At 43.7% G+C, this 13,643-nt stretch overlaps 1 protein-coding gene across 1 annotated transcript in view; it reads left to right on the top strand.

Annotated features, from left to right (window-relative positions):
• The window catches only part of GPC3 (glypican 3), a 394,908-nt gene that overhangs the window by 189,908 nt on the left and 191,357 nt on the right, over positions 1–13,643 (top strand). The window contains exon 2 of the mRNA XM_029929914.1: positions 3,317–4,011. Within this exon, the coding sequence (XP_029785774.1) occupies positions 3,317–4,011 (695 nt within the window). The remainder of the gene's footprint in view (positions 1–3,316; positions 4,012–13,643) is intronic.

Below are 13,643 nucleotides of genomic sequence, written 5' to 3'. Positions count from 1 at the left end.
CACCCAGGTGCCCTGGGGCTGCCCTATTCTCAAGGCCTTGAAGGGAATTCAGCGGTTCATTTGTTCCTCTCTTCCAACCACAGTTATGGTCTCCTTTTTGAACGTATGCAGCCTTCTACTGAAAATGCCCGTGAAAGCACATTTCTTTCTGAGTGGGCCTGCCTGCAGAAACATCATTACCCAATGTAAAGATGGTCATTTTGCTACAGCAATAGATTTTATGTCCAGAGGTTGCGGGGTGTGGTTAGTTGAAGAAGTTATTGAACCATTTAAAGAGAAATAATAGCCTGATTGCAAACTTCAGTATCAAACCACATGTGGGTCCCATTGTGTCCCGTTGTGAATTTCCCTCCATGATTTCAGGAAGACATTGACAACACTGGAGTGTGTCCAAAGAGTGGTGACCAGGATAATGATGGGGGCATCTACAAATCTAGAAACCTTGCAATATTGGGATGTGTATTAACTCAGCTTATTAGATTTATCTGTATCATTTATCTTTTTATATATTGTAAAAAAATATTTTTTGTTCAGTACCAAATGTTTCTTTATACCTCTGAGTTTTACATTGTTCCAGTTTTTCCTGGACATGACTCTTGGCTTCTTTCCAGGAAGGAGACAGAGGAAATCCCCTGTAGCTTAAGTGTGCATTATTATCTGACCTCCCTCCCCTCCCCCCCCCACCAAAAAAAATCAATGAGCTGAACTTCCCTGCAGTAATTCTAGCCCTTGGCTTCATTTCATGAAACCTCCAGTTGCCAGCCTCAAGTTGAACATCACTTTTCACCTTGTGGTGGTTTCTATAATTCCCCAAGGAGCCTTCGCTTGAGCAGTTATGGTTTGGTCTGCTGTCCTGTGATATAGAAGTAAGAGGGTTGGGCACAACCCAGAGACGTGCTAAGTGGATTCTGAGCTGTGATAGTGAGAGCAGGGAGCACATGTGAGCTGGAGGTTAGATGTGAACCCTGAGCCCTTTCCCCCTGCAATATGCATTGTTATTCTTCCTGAAGAAGAGTTCAGGATCTTTTGTAATTTTCTTTTTCTATTGATCCAGCAGTGCTAGTAGTAACAGAAACTTAAAAAACAAGGTTCTGGTGGTACAGTCTATGGAATCTCACTGCCCTACCTCTCGCACATTAGAGAACACACGCGCTGTGCTAGAGACGACATTTGCCTTGTACAGAATTCATGTTAGGGTAGCTGTCCGCCTCGCCTTACCTCGTGCTGCCTCAAGGCAAAGGTGAAAGCGCAACTCTGCTTTGTTGGTCTTTGGGCTGCAATTCCTTCAAACACATTTCTGTCCGGAGAGTAGAAGCCAATGGGAAAATAATGAGCTTAAAAAGGAAAGTAAGTTTCTACAAAGGTTTTCGAGGATATGTGTGTTGGCTGTAGGGCTTAGGGCAGCGAGAGTGTAACCAGGGCTGGGAGGCACTAGTCTGAGCGGACTACTACTTTGTGGCTGTGTGACCCTAGGGAAGTGCCTAAACCCTGCCGACCGCCCATCCCATCATTTAGAAAATGGGGACCACAATATCAAATTTAGAAGAGTTTTGTAAAATGTAGATATCATAATATTCTTGGAAATGCTTTATGAGCACCAAGCCCTACAGCCTGTGAGTACTTGTAAGACAAGGATGGTGTGTCTCCAGCTACCCAGCACTTACGTATCCCTGGCACGATTTAATAAATGCGTGGAAGCCAAAATTAAAATGAATGGAGAATTTTAAATCTCCAAATTTCTGATGATTTCAAAGAATTCGTTCACTGGTCCTTTGTATTGGGCCGGATGATCTTTTGGCCTCATGGCCTCATTCAACCTCAAGGATTGAGAAAAAAAGTAGCAAGTGTGGTTAGGAAGAAATTGCTATAAAATAGATAACCTTTCCAGGAATTGCTTAACGTTCTAAACAAAACAAAACAAACAAATGAGCAGTTGATGGAAATGAAGATTAGCTTTCTCAAGTGGGCTTGGAAGCCCAGTAGACTTATACACACATCTGCTCACCATGGCTGAGCATGTCATGAGCCCAAGGGAAGAATCTAGCAAGCGTGTTCTACCTTGTGAGAGATCCAGGGCAGATGGTGTCACATGACCCGGAGCTCAGTTCTGCCGCAGATGACTGAGATGTTGGACTAAGTGATCCCAAGGAGCTGGTGGAGTACAGTCTCTCTAGTAGTCTGAAAGTAGCAATGATTTGATCTTTCAAGGCTCATGAATTGGCATCATTTAGATTACATCTGTCATGGACCTTTGCACTTTGGAAGGGGATGAAAGAAAGTAGAAGGTTAATTTTAAATGTCTCAGGAAACTTGGTTATTTTTGTTTGTTTTAAAACCCTGTCTAATTTCATGAAAGACCTGTCATTATGGCTGTTATCCCTTCCCTCATATGGATGTGGAACTCTTATTATTTGAGATAATCTGTGTCTGGCAGGTTTCAGTTTGGAGAAAATGAGATGGTGACTTTATCACCTTCTTTCTCAAAGCCAATGGCACTAATTGGGCCTTATGCCAAGGGGTAGGGGCAGCATATGTAATCCTGAATTCATAGTCTCTGTAGCGTAGATAAGGATTCCAAGCCATGTGGAAGCCAAACTTCACCAAGGAAGCTTAGCACTTATACCTCAGAGGTTGAGCTTGCAAATACCAGAGGTGTTATTTGCAATATCAAATACATAGATAAATGCGTGGATTTTTTTTCCCCATGCAGATACCCATTTTGGGGATAAATTCCATTTGCAGCTCTGGCAGTCTGTTAGATAGCTCCCTTTAAAGTTACCTGGAGAAAATCTACCCCAAATGATTAAATTCATGATAGCTTTTATTCTTGGCTAAGAACTCGCGGTTCCTCCAGGGCTGAACAGGCTTAAATTGTTATGGGAGTTTATAAAGTATATGGTTTGTTGTCAAATATTTGTCTCTGTCTAAAAATGAAATGTCCTGAAATGCATTTTCTTTGTAACTGAATAAATCAATGAAAGAAAGAAATAACTTCTCATTTAGCCAATTTTTAATCAATATTTTCATGAGAAGTCGAAATGTTAACCGAATCCTGGCTTTTGTCATTTGAAATACAATTTGTGTGTTTAAGAATTTATGTGCACATCAGAGTTTGGACTTCATGTTCAGAAAGGAAAATTGATTTATAGAAGCAGACAACCACAGAAGTGGAGGCAATGCCAGAAATGAATATGAGTCAATTATTTAAGGCAAATGGGACTTTAATCACCACAGCAATAGAGAAATCTCAGATTCAATTACACCTCGTGTTTTCATGCTTTAATTTGTGGGCATTTCTATATCTCTTCTTTTACAGAGGCCTTTGAAATTGTTGTTCGCCATGCCAAGAATTACACCAACGCCATGTTTAAGAACAACTATCCGAGCCTGACCCCACAAGCTTTTGAGTTCGTGGGTGAATTTTTCACTGACGTGTCTCTCTATATCCTGGGTTCTGACATCAACGTGGATGACATGGTCAACGAATTGTTTGACAGCCTGTTTCCAGTCATCTATACCCAGCTTATGAGCCCCGGCCTGCCTGAGTCGACCTTGGACATCAATGAGTGCCTCCGAGGGGCAAGGCGTGACCTGAAAGTCTTTGGGAATTTCCCCAAGCTAATTATGACCCAGGTTTCCAAGTCGCTGCAGGTGACCAGGATCTTCCTCCAGGCCCTGAACCTCGGAATTGAGGTGATCAACACAACTGATCACCTGAAGTTCAGTAAAGACTGTGGCCGGATGCTCACCAGAATGTGGTACTGCTCTTACTGCCAGGGACTGATGATGGTGAAGCCTTGTGGGGGCTACTGCAATGTGGTCATGCAAGGCTGTATGGCGGGCGTGGTGGAGATCGACAAGTACTGGAGAGAATACATTCTGTCTCTCGAGGAACTGGTGAATGGCATGTACAGAATCTACGACATGGAGAACGTGCTGCTTGGTCTCTTTTCGACGATCCACGATTCCATCCAATATGTCCAGAAGAATGGAGGAAAGCTGACCACCACTGTGAGTACCAGTCTACAATTTTCTGAGGAATTGGGTCCTATTAGGGTGTGGCAGCCTGGCCAGCGGCAGGTGCTTATGGAGAGATGTGAGGGGAAGATCCGGGGGCTAGGCAGACAAGATCGAGGGGCTGAATGATCTCACAGGCTACGGAGTCATAGTGCCTGGCTTTGCATTTTACCTCCCTCTACTTGCTTTTTGTGGGAACTTGGGTGAATCCTCTTATCTTTATGAGCCTCGTATCACTGATTCATAAAATGAGGTTAAAAAGGACATCTTCCTCATAGAGAATAACATATTTTAAAGCATTTAGCATGTGCATGGAATGTGGTAAGGCTTCAGTAAATATTAGCTATTATTCCCATTGTTGTTAGTCATTATCATCTTTGCGACAACCCTGGGAGGTAGGCACAATTATCTCCATTTCTCAAATGGGGAAACTGAAGCTCAGTGAAGCTATAATTTACCCAAGGGCACCCAGCTATAGTTATTGGAAGAGCTGTGATTCAGAAATTGATTGGGTTTCCCTTTGATGAGGTTATTACCCATTTTTCTGATTTCACTCTCAGACTCTTAATCATGTATATCACATGACCCTTTTGAATCATGACTTTAAACACAAGAGGCCCAAGCCAGAACCCCCGAACTAAAACTACACAAGAACATAAGTGACGCAGAATATCCACATTTTCCAGCAGTTGTGCCCATACCCTCAGTTATGCCAGTCTAACCCTCTTTGGATGGGCTTTGTGATGGCGGTGGGACAGTTCTGTAAGTGCGGCAGCAGTTTGGCTTGGTTTCAATTACACTGTACCTGCCAAGCTAGAATGCGCACATTCAGAATCACAGGCGGCACCCACTTTTCAACATTGAGCAGAACATACAACCAAGAGCTACCAGCACATCCCGCTAAGGTAGTTGTGACTGATTCCTGAATGCTGCCAGCTTTGTAGACGAAGGTGGCCAAATCCAATAATATGCTACCACTGTCAAACTCCAGCTATGTTCCAGGTGCTCTGCTGGCCAGTTCTTCTACTACTATTTCACAGTAATCCACAAGATAGGTCCTAATATTGTCCCCATTTTACACAGGGGGAAATGAAGCTTAAAGAGGCTAAATACCTTGTGGTGCCTGGATGGCTCAGTTGGTGAAACATCTGACTCTTGATCTCGGCTCAGGTCATGATTGCATGCTTTATGAGTTCGAGCGTCACTTCGGGCTCTGCCCTGGCATCATGGAGCCTGCCTGGGATTCTCTCTCTTTTTCTCTCTCTCCCTCTCCCCTGCTCACTTGCTAGATCTCTCTCTCTCTCTCTCTCTGTTTCTCTCTCTCAAAGTAAATAAACTTAAAAAAAGGTTAAATACAAGGATCTCAAAGCTGTTAAGTTGAGCAGTAGGGGAACTGGGATTCAAACCCAGGTTTGGCTAGATTGGTTGACACACGCTCTTGGCTTCTTTACAGCGCAGCTGTCGTGTACTTCTGGCCATCGGTTACCCAGAACGTAGGGGGCAGTCTGGGCCATTTGGTCCATCTTTAAACTCGGGAAATACAAAGTGATAGGGCTAATTGGTTTCTTTGGTGGATTACACTAGGAAGGAGCACAGAAATGATGCAGGCCACAGCATGGCTACTCACGGCGCTGTTCTAATTGCCCCATTCACAATGTTAGCCGTTTAAAACACATTTACTGAGAAAATATTTTAGAGTAAAATGAACAGAAATGTCCTAATGATAGTGTTCTTCAGTGGCTAATTATTCCCTTGACTGCTTTATAATTCGAGGCCAGATTCTGGGGCCTTATGCAAAAGTAAATCTTACAGAACTGGAAAAATGACAAGTGGATGTGTTCACAAACTTCGCCTGATAGTGTTTGAGGCCCCACTGCGTGTCAGGCACAAAGCAAGGGGCCAGGGTGTGGAAATGTCTTTAGTAAGAGGAAAAATGAGGAGACAACATTAAAGACAGGGTATGGGAATGTGTAAAAGCTGACTCTGATATTGGCTTCTTCACAGCGACATAATTAATCTTGAAAACATGTCCTCCTCTAGTGCTTTTATACACAAAAATAGAGTGGGGAACTGGTAAGGTGTTAAGTGCATTGTTTTGATTGGGCTCTAGGGATGAAGGCGTATTTAGTAAACATTTATTAAGCATCCCTTTTGTTCATGGCACTTTGCCAGGTGCCGGGTATTCAGTTACCCAAGACATAGTTCTTAAGTCTTGGAAAGGTCAGTCTAGTTGTCGGACAGATGTGTAACTGAATAAATTTCACCATAGTGAGCATTTCACCATAATGGGAGTGTTGGAAAGGCCACGAGAGATTAGCTGGTCCAATCCCATTGGTTACAAAAGAAGCAATGAGTTCAGGGAGCCTGGCCCAAAGTTACATAATTAACTGGAGAGCCAGAAGGACTAGAGTCCTAGGTCTTCGGCCGCCAGCTCTCCTGTTTCCACCATGCCAGTGGACCCTCCAGACTTTCATTCTACAGGCTCCATTAGGATTTTGCAGTCATCATGAACTTAAATTGAATAGTTATTTCAGAGTGCCAAAACTGCTGTACTTTAGGTGCACATGTGCAAGCGTGTGTGCGCGCATGCGCATACGTGCGTGTGCATGCTGGAGGAGTACATTTCATATCATTATCATTCAGGAAGAAAGGGCTTGGCTGTCAAGAGGTGCTCAGTGATGCAGTCGCTTTCTGTTTTGGCCATTAAGGGCCTGATTGCTCCCAGCTCCCAGCGTTATGAGAGCGTGAAGTCTGCCTTCCCCAGGGAATGCCTGAACTAGAAGAGCAAGCATATGTAAACTCTGCCTTGTTACTGTTTTATGACCACCAGCTCTAAGTAATATATCCCAAATGGTGGGGGTGGGGGAATCATCGGCCAGGTGTGATCCAGCGCATAGGCTCCACCGGCCAGAAAGGGGCTGGGCCATTTGTGGGAGAGGGTGAGGGGAAGTGAGTGCTGGGTAGACTGCGGAACTCGATTCATGTTAACAAACCCGCAGAAAGCCCCAAAGCAAAAGCCGATTTAAAACGAAAGCATTAATGAGGTTCTGCTGTAGCGCCCTCTCCTTCCTGTTGTGATAAAATATAAAATGCTGCCAGTCTGTCCTGTTTGCGGTTAGGCTGTGCTGAGAGACCTCTCTGAAAATATGCTTTTCCTGAGCTCTGTTGGGACAACCTTTTTAGCTAGCTCTAAGCCGTGAATCCCGCCATACACGGAGTTTGCTCCATTGTTTTGGTGGCTCCCATCTACCCCTGACTGCAAGGGACATTGTGGGCTTCTAAGTGAACAGGGCACTGTTGAAGTATGGCCTGTTAGTGCTTTAGTTTTCCCTAACATCGTTTTCGTTTCCTCCAAATACCAAGTGGAGGCATGGGATTGAATGTTTGGGGTGCTCTCGCTCGCAGTCCTCCTAGAGGTCGTAAACATCTGAGTCCCAAGCTTGGCTCATCATCACTATCCCAAAGTCTCCGCCTGGGGATTCTGATGCCACAGGTCTGTTGAGAGGCTGGAGAATTAGTCATAGAATTTGTCATTTTATTAAACGTTTTTAATGTTTATTTATTTTTGAGAAAGAGAAAGAGTGTGAGTGGGGGAGGAGGAGCAGAGAGAGTGGGTGGGAGACATAGAATAGAAAGTAGGCTCCAGGCTCTTGAACTCACCAACCGTGAGATCATGACCCAAGCCAAAGTTGGACGCTTAACTGAGCCACCCAGGTGCCCCAGAATTTGTCATTTTAAAAGTGCCCAGGGGCACTTGGCTGGCTCAGTCTGTAGAGCAGGTGACTCTTGATCTCAGGGTTGTAAGTTTGAGCCCCATGTTGGGGGTAGACATTACATAAAAATTAATTTTTTTTCAAAAAAGTGTCCCCATTGATTCTGATACTCCTTTGGGAACAAATCCAGCCACCTTGTTTGGAACATAAGGTAAGGCCCAGAGATTGGGAGTGAATGATGGCTAATGGCAAAGCTAGGACCTCAGATTCCTCATCTATAAAATAGGCTTGATGTGTGGGGATCAATTGAAAAGATAGGTTCAAAGTACCGGGCAGAGTTCTAGGTGCATGGCACGTACTTGCTCAAACCCAGTCCGGTTCTCTTTCTACTGCATTTTTCTAAGTGCCAAATGGACAGTGACTACTTCTTACATTTATTTTTCCATGCCAGGATGTTTCATGTCATTTTAGTCCAAAGAGGAAAATAAGATATTGTGTGAAAATGTGTGTGTGTGTGCATGTGCACGCGCATGGGAGAGACAGAGATCAAGAAAGTGGAGAGAAAGGGAAGGAGACAGAACATTTGTACTGAAAAGTCCAAGAACGTTTTAATGATGGGACTGTAAACAGAGCCATCTTGACTCTATCTACATTTGTGAACTAGGTTAAATATCATGGCCCCAAGTGAGTATTGAGTAGGTTTATATTAGTATCATTGCATATGTTTTCAACATTGTTGTTGCACTCCACCCACATTGTCAAATGCCACAACCTTCTTTTACGTATTTATTTTTTTAAATGTTTGTTTATTTTGAATGAGAGAAGAGAGAGCAGGGGAGGGGCAGAGAGAGAATCCCAAGTATGCTCTGTTCCCAGTGCAGAACCCAAAGAGGGGCTCAATCCCAAGAATCGTGAGATCATGTCCTGCGCTGAAATCAAGAATCAGACACTTAAGCTACTGAGCCACCCAGGCACCCCAACCACGATCTTCTTTTAAAAATGCAATTGTTTTTACTCTGAAACCATTTTGATTTTCATTACCACATATGTGTGTATGGATTATAGGCATAGCCATTGTACATTTCACATTCATTGATTCAATGATAAATAACCAGCATTTTGGATGTTTACCTGCTCTCCCAGAAATTGTCCCAAAAATTTCTATGATTTTATTTATATTCTGTACCCCCCCCCATAGTCATCGCTCACATATCCTCACATGACTGTTTGCACTTTTAGGTTTCCATTTGTACCCATGTACTTTCTTTATTGATTCATCTCAGAATTTCTCAGCATTAGTATTTCCTCTCCCTCAAGTTCATTACCTTGGCTTATTATATGCCTCACTGAATGTTGGGTAAAATTTGTAACCTTTCCTACCACCGCTCTTTCTCCTGACGTTCCTCATTGTGATATTAACTCTAGCGTGATCTGAGCTGGGACTCATTTCGGGAAACATTAGTGAGCATCCATTTGGGGGCGGGGCAATATGATCCATGCTGGGGGGGGTGCGAGGAGGCGTGGAAAGATGATGGTGATTCTCTTGCTGCTCTCACACGTCACTCAGCCAGCAGGTAGCAAAGCTGACACTGAAAGCCAGATCTGCTGGACTCCAAAGCTCATGCTTTTAACGTTTCACTCTATTGCTCTCTCAAATCCTTCACCTCTGTCTTCCCCAGAGTCTTCGTTCCCTGGACACAGGCTAAGTAGGTTCTTACTATCTTATTTAATATCCTGTATTTCTCCCTGCTGTTTTCTCAGCTGCACAGTTTTTGAATTCATTCTCCCTCCTTGGAGACTCTTGCTATATAGTATTTCCCAATAAAGTACCAAAAGGTGCGAGACTTTTAGTCTTTGTGCCACTTAAAGGCACAGAGTAGTTTCTAGGGGAAGAAGGAATGTTTGTGTAGGTAATGAAAGAGCCAGTCACACAGCGAAATGACTTTGCCTAGACGCTCTCTGAGCAGTGCCAGTGGCAAGGAATAGCTCATCTTCCCATTGTAACGTTTGGAATCTGCCCGTTAGACCAACAGATGGTTTTTAGTGCATCTGCCTTTGATTCTGGACCTTCATGGTACATCCTAGTCTCCATTATAGAGTTTCCTTAGCAGTAGCATTGTGCGTTGAGGACCTAAAGTACTCTGGCATCCAAGTACATCCATTTCCCTTGCTACAATTTCTGAAGATATCTTTGGTGAAGTCTGTATTTATGTGGGCTCGGAAGCTCTGGGGAAGATTTTCTGCTGATCCTCAACAATAATTCACTCTATCAAATTCTTATATTTTGCTGTCTGCGTGAGTGACTGTAACTCATCAGAATTCCCAAGATTAGCCCTCCCTTCGTCTCCGCTTTGAAGGCTGAGGTTATTTCTCAGGTGTCAGAGTGTCAATGTTTCTCTCTTCATGCCATCACTTTGGACTTTCATTTTTCAGTCTCACATAGAGATGCCTTGTCTGAATTCATCCAAGATGTTTTTAGTACAAAGTGATTTCAAAGTGATAAAAACAAGTAAATGCCTATCTAATCAGTGTCTGCAGGACAACATCTAGAAGTGCGGTAAGCAACTTCATTTGCATGAGGTGCATTCTGGACAGACAAAAGTGCTCACAATAAAAAATAGCTTGAGTGCCTCCCTGGGGGAAAACATAGTTTTTAAACATAAATTACATATTTATTGAAGAGAAGTATACAAAGGAAAAACTTGGCAGCACTTTTAGGCACTAAGTAAGTGTTCATTTCGGGGCACCTTTTAAATGGTGGTCATATCAGGAAATTAGGTGGGCCCTTCACGAATCTGGAATTACATGCCTTTGCCTTGGCAAGAAGTGGCAGCGTGATTACCAGGTGTTCTACATGTTCTGAGTCTTGAGAAAGACAACATGTCGTCGAGAACTGTGAACGATCAGAGACTTTTACCGGAGTTGCAGGCTAACAAGTTTGCTGGCCACAGTTTCCTGGTTAAAGATGTGAGATTTCCTGGCTCAGAGGTGAAGGACAGTTTGTTTCTTCGGGAAGTAGCCGTAGCCAGGGTAGCCGCGTCTGTGCCGGGTCCCCGTGCCCCGACTCCAGCGGGGTCAGGCGGCAGGGGCCCGATGAGCTCTGCGCGCCGCACATGTGGCACTACAGAAGCAGAGCCTTGAGCTTAGGGAACCCGGATCTTTGATGACAGGTAGTCAGTCTGCCTGCTCTTTTCTCCAAAGGGAGGCACTGTCTCTGTCTTCCAAGGCTGTTCGCTATTCAAAGGTACTTGGAAACAAGTCTGGGGCAAAAGCACTCCTGTTTATAAGACACACAGAAACACAAGGCAACACAGGATCCCCCAAACTAGGATGGCTGCAACAACCTCCCAAGTTCACAATGCCTTTGAGGGGCCAAAAAAGGAAATTAGAAGTCGCGAAAGACCCCAAGTGCCGTCCTGACCAGTTGGCCAAAAGGCAGGGCTGTGTGCCACCTGTGGGCACGCCCAAAGACAAAACAGTGGCAGTTTTCTCTGCTCTGGAGAGAATGCTTTAAAAAGGAAGTAGGAAAGGGGCGCCTGACTGTTAGGAGTCTGTCTGGTTAGGAGTAGACTCTGCTGCTCTGGGCCTTCAGCTCCTACTCTGCTGCTCTCTTTTCGGTCCCCATGCCGTCATTTCTTTTCTTGCTTGGCTGGGGGTGGGGATTTTGTATTGCTAAGTGGCTCAGCTGAGTGAAGCCCACAAAGGTCATGCCATCACATGATATTCTAAGGATCTTCATGCTCCCAGCAGTGACAGTGAGGGAGTCCTTTAAAATGCCTTCTCTGTGCTGAGTGGCCCGGGAACCAGAGGCCCTCGACAGCAGCCTCCTAGCTGGTGAGGGCACAGAAGCCCCCGGATACTCACTGTCTCCCTTGCAAAGACGAAATGCCTCCGGAAACATGGCGTCAGGCACACAGCATGGTTCCTCTGGGGTGCTGTCTCCCCACTTGGAATAAGGTTACTCGTGTCCGCACAGCAGCACCTCAGGTGACCTGGGCTCCCTCCCCCCTCATGCCTGCTGCTACCTGGTGAGGGTCTCCAATGACACATGCTTTCTACTGGGACTGCTTCTCACCAGCCAGCCTCCCCACCCCTACCTGGAAAATGGAAAACATATTTCGAACGCCACAGAAGCACTTTTAAATGCAGTTCCACTCATACAACAATTTCCTCAGGTGACGGTGGTTATAATTTTGCTGTAATAAAGGGTTTCACAACAAGGCCAAGCTGAGGGAAATTTCTTCCAGCCTGTTGCAGCTTTTGTAAGATAAAATACAAACTTCGGGGCGCCTGGGGGCCGCAGTCAGTTAAGCGTCTGACTTCGGCTCAGGTTATGATCTCACGGTCCATGAGTTCGAGCCCCGTGTCGAGCTCTGTGCTGACAGCTTAGAGCCTGGAGCCTGCTTCAGATTCTGTGTCTCCCTGTCTCACTGCCACTCATCTGCTCACGCTGTTTCTGTCTCTCAAAAAATAAATAAACATTAAAAAGATTTTTAAAAAATACAAACTTCACGATGGCCAGCAGCCACAGTCTTCTGAATGCTGATCCCGGGCATGTACCGGGGCTCCCAGTGTACTCTTCCTTTCCTTGTTGGGGGAATGCTAACAGGGTAAGACAAACAACCTTTGCTTTGGTGCCAGCACAGACTTCTTAATGCCCTTTAAAACTGTTCCTTGGGGTGTTTGGGGTTCTGAATTCATCAGACTTCTCAAAATGCTGGAAGGGGTGCGAAGGATCTTACTGGGGTGCTGGAATGTTCTAAAATTGGCTTGTGGTGACAGTGGCACAACTGAGTCAATTCATAAAAATCATGAAATTGGGAGGGGTTGTGCAAGGGGAATGGGCTAAGTAGGTCAGGTGCATTAAGTTATCTACTCCTGAAATCATTGTTGTACTATATGCTAACTATTGGATATAAATTTAAAAAAGAAATTAAAATAAATAAAATAATTTAAAAGTCATTAAGTTGTACACTTGACATGGGAAACGTATATAACCCCCCAAATCTGCCTCAATAACACTGTAAAAAAGATTTCATAAAATAAAAAACTGTGGAACTAATATATAAAGATTTCAAATACAGCCATGCACAAGCATATTATAAAACAGCTAGTAAAACAACACTTCTGTAAATATTAACCATATCATTCAAATAAATTACTATATAAAGTAAAACAGAAACAAATAAAAGCAATGCTGGAAGCTAGAAAACAACAACAAAAACCGAAAAAGTCCCTTTGGGAAGTGCATAATCCAGCGACGGGTGGGGGCTGTGGGAGGGTTGGTGCTGTCTTCTTATTACCCAATTCAAATCCTTTCTGAAAAATATTCAGAAAGCGAATTAATTTTTCCTTTTTTCATTCCACTCAGAATGTCTAAAACGGATAAAGTAGGAAACGGAGTCATTATATTTGGGCTCTGTCTATTATCATTTACTGACTGAGAATCTATCTAAGCCTCGCTGCTTTTTGCAGATAATTAATTTTGTTCCTAAATGTAGGAAAGAGTGATTGTAATCAGTATGTTTGTACTTTGAGCCACAAATAGAGCCCATCAAAGATACGCGGTACAAATAAACCTCATAAAATATGCAGCCCAGGCACTGCTGGAAGTTAATGTGCTATCTTTTTTTTAAAGAAAAAAATTATATGTATGATTTTTGAAAGTCACTGTTGGTATTCTTTGGTAGTTAATAGATGAACTCTTTTTCTAACTCAAGCCCACACTCTCCATTATTTTTGTCATTAAATCTCACAAACTAGAGCTTGAGGGGACTGATTTGGCATGGAAATTAATTAATCAACATATACATATTTCTGAGTTCTGGGTTTGCATTTCTCTTATGCCTCTAGAAAATTATGAAAAATCAGATCTAAGTTTGAGGTTCAGGTTCATGGATGAAACCTAAGAGC

The sequence above is a fragment of the Suricata suricatta genome, chromosome X (genome assembly GCF_006229205.1).
Source record: "Suricata suricatta isolate VVHF042 chromosome X, meerkat_22Aug2017_6uvM2_HiC, whole genome shotgun sequence".
NCBI classification, from domain to species: Eukaryota; Metazoa; Chordata; class Mammalia; order Carnivora; family Herpestidae; genus Suricata; species Suricata suricatta.
This window is presented reverse-complemented; position numbering and strand designations above follow the sequence as displayed.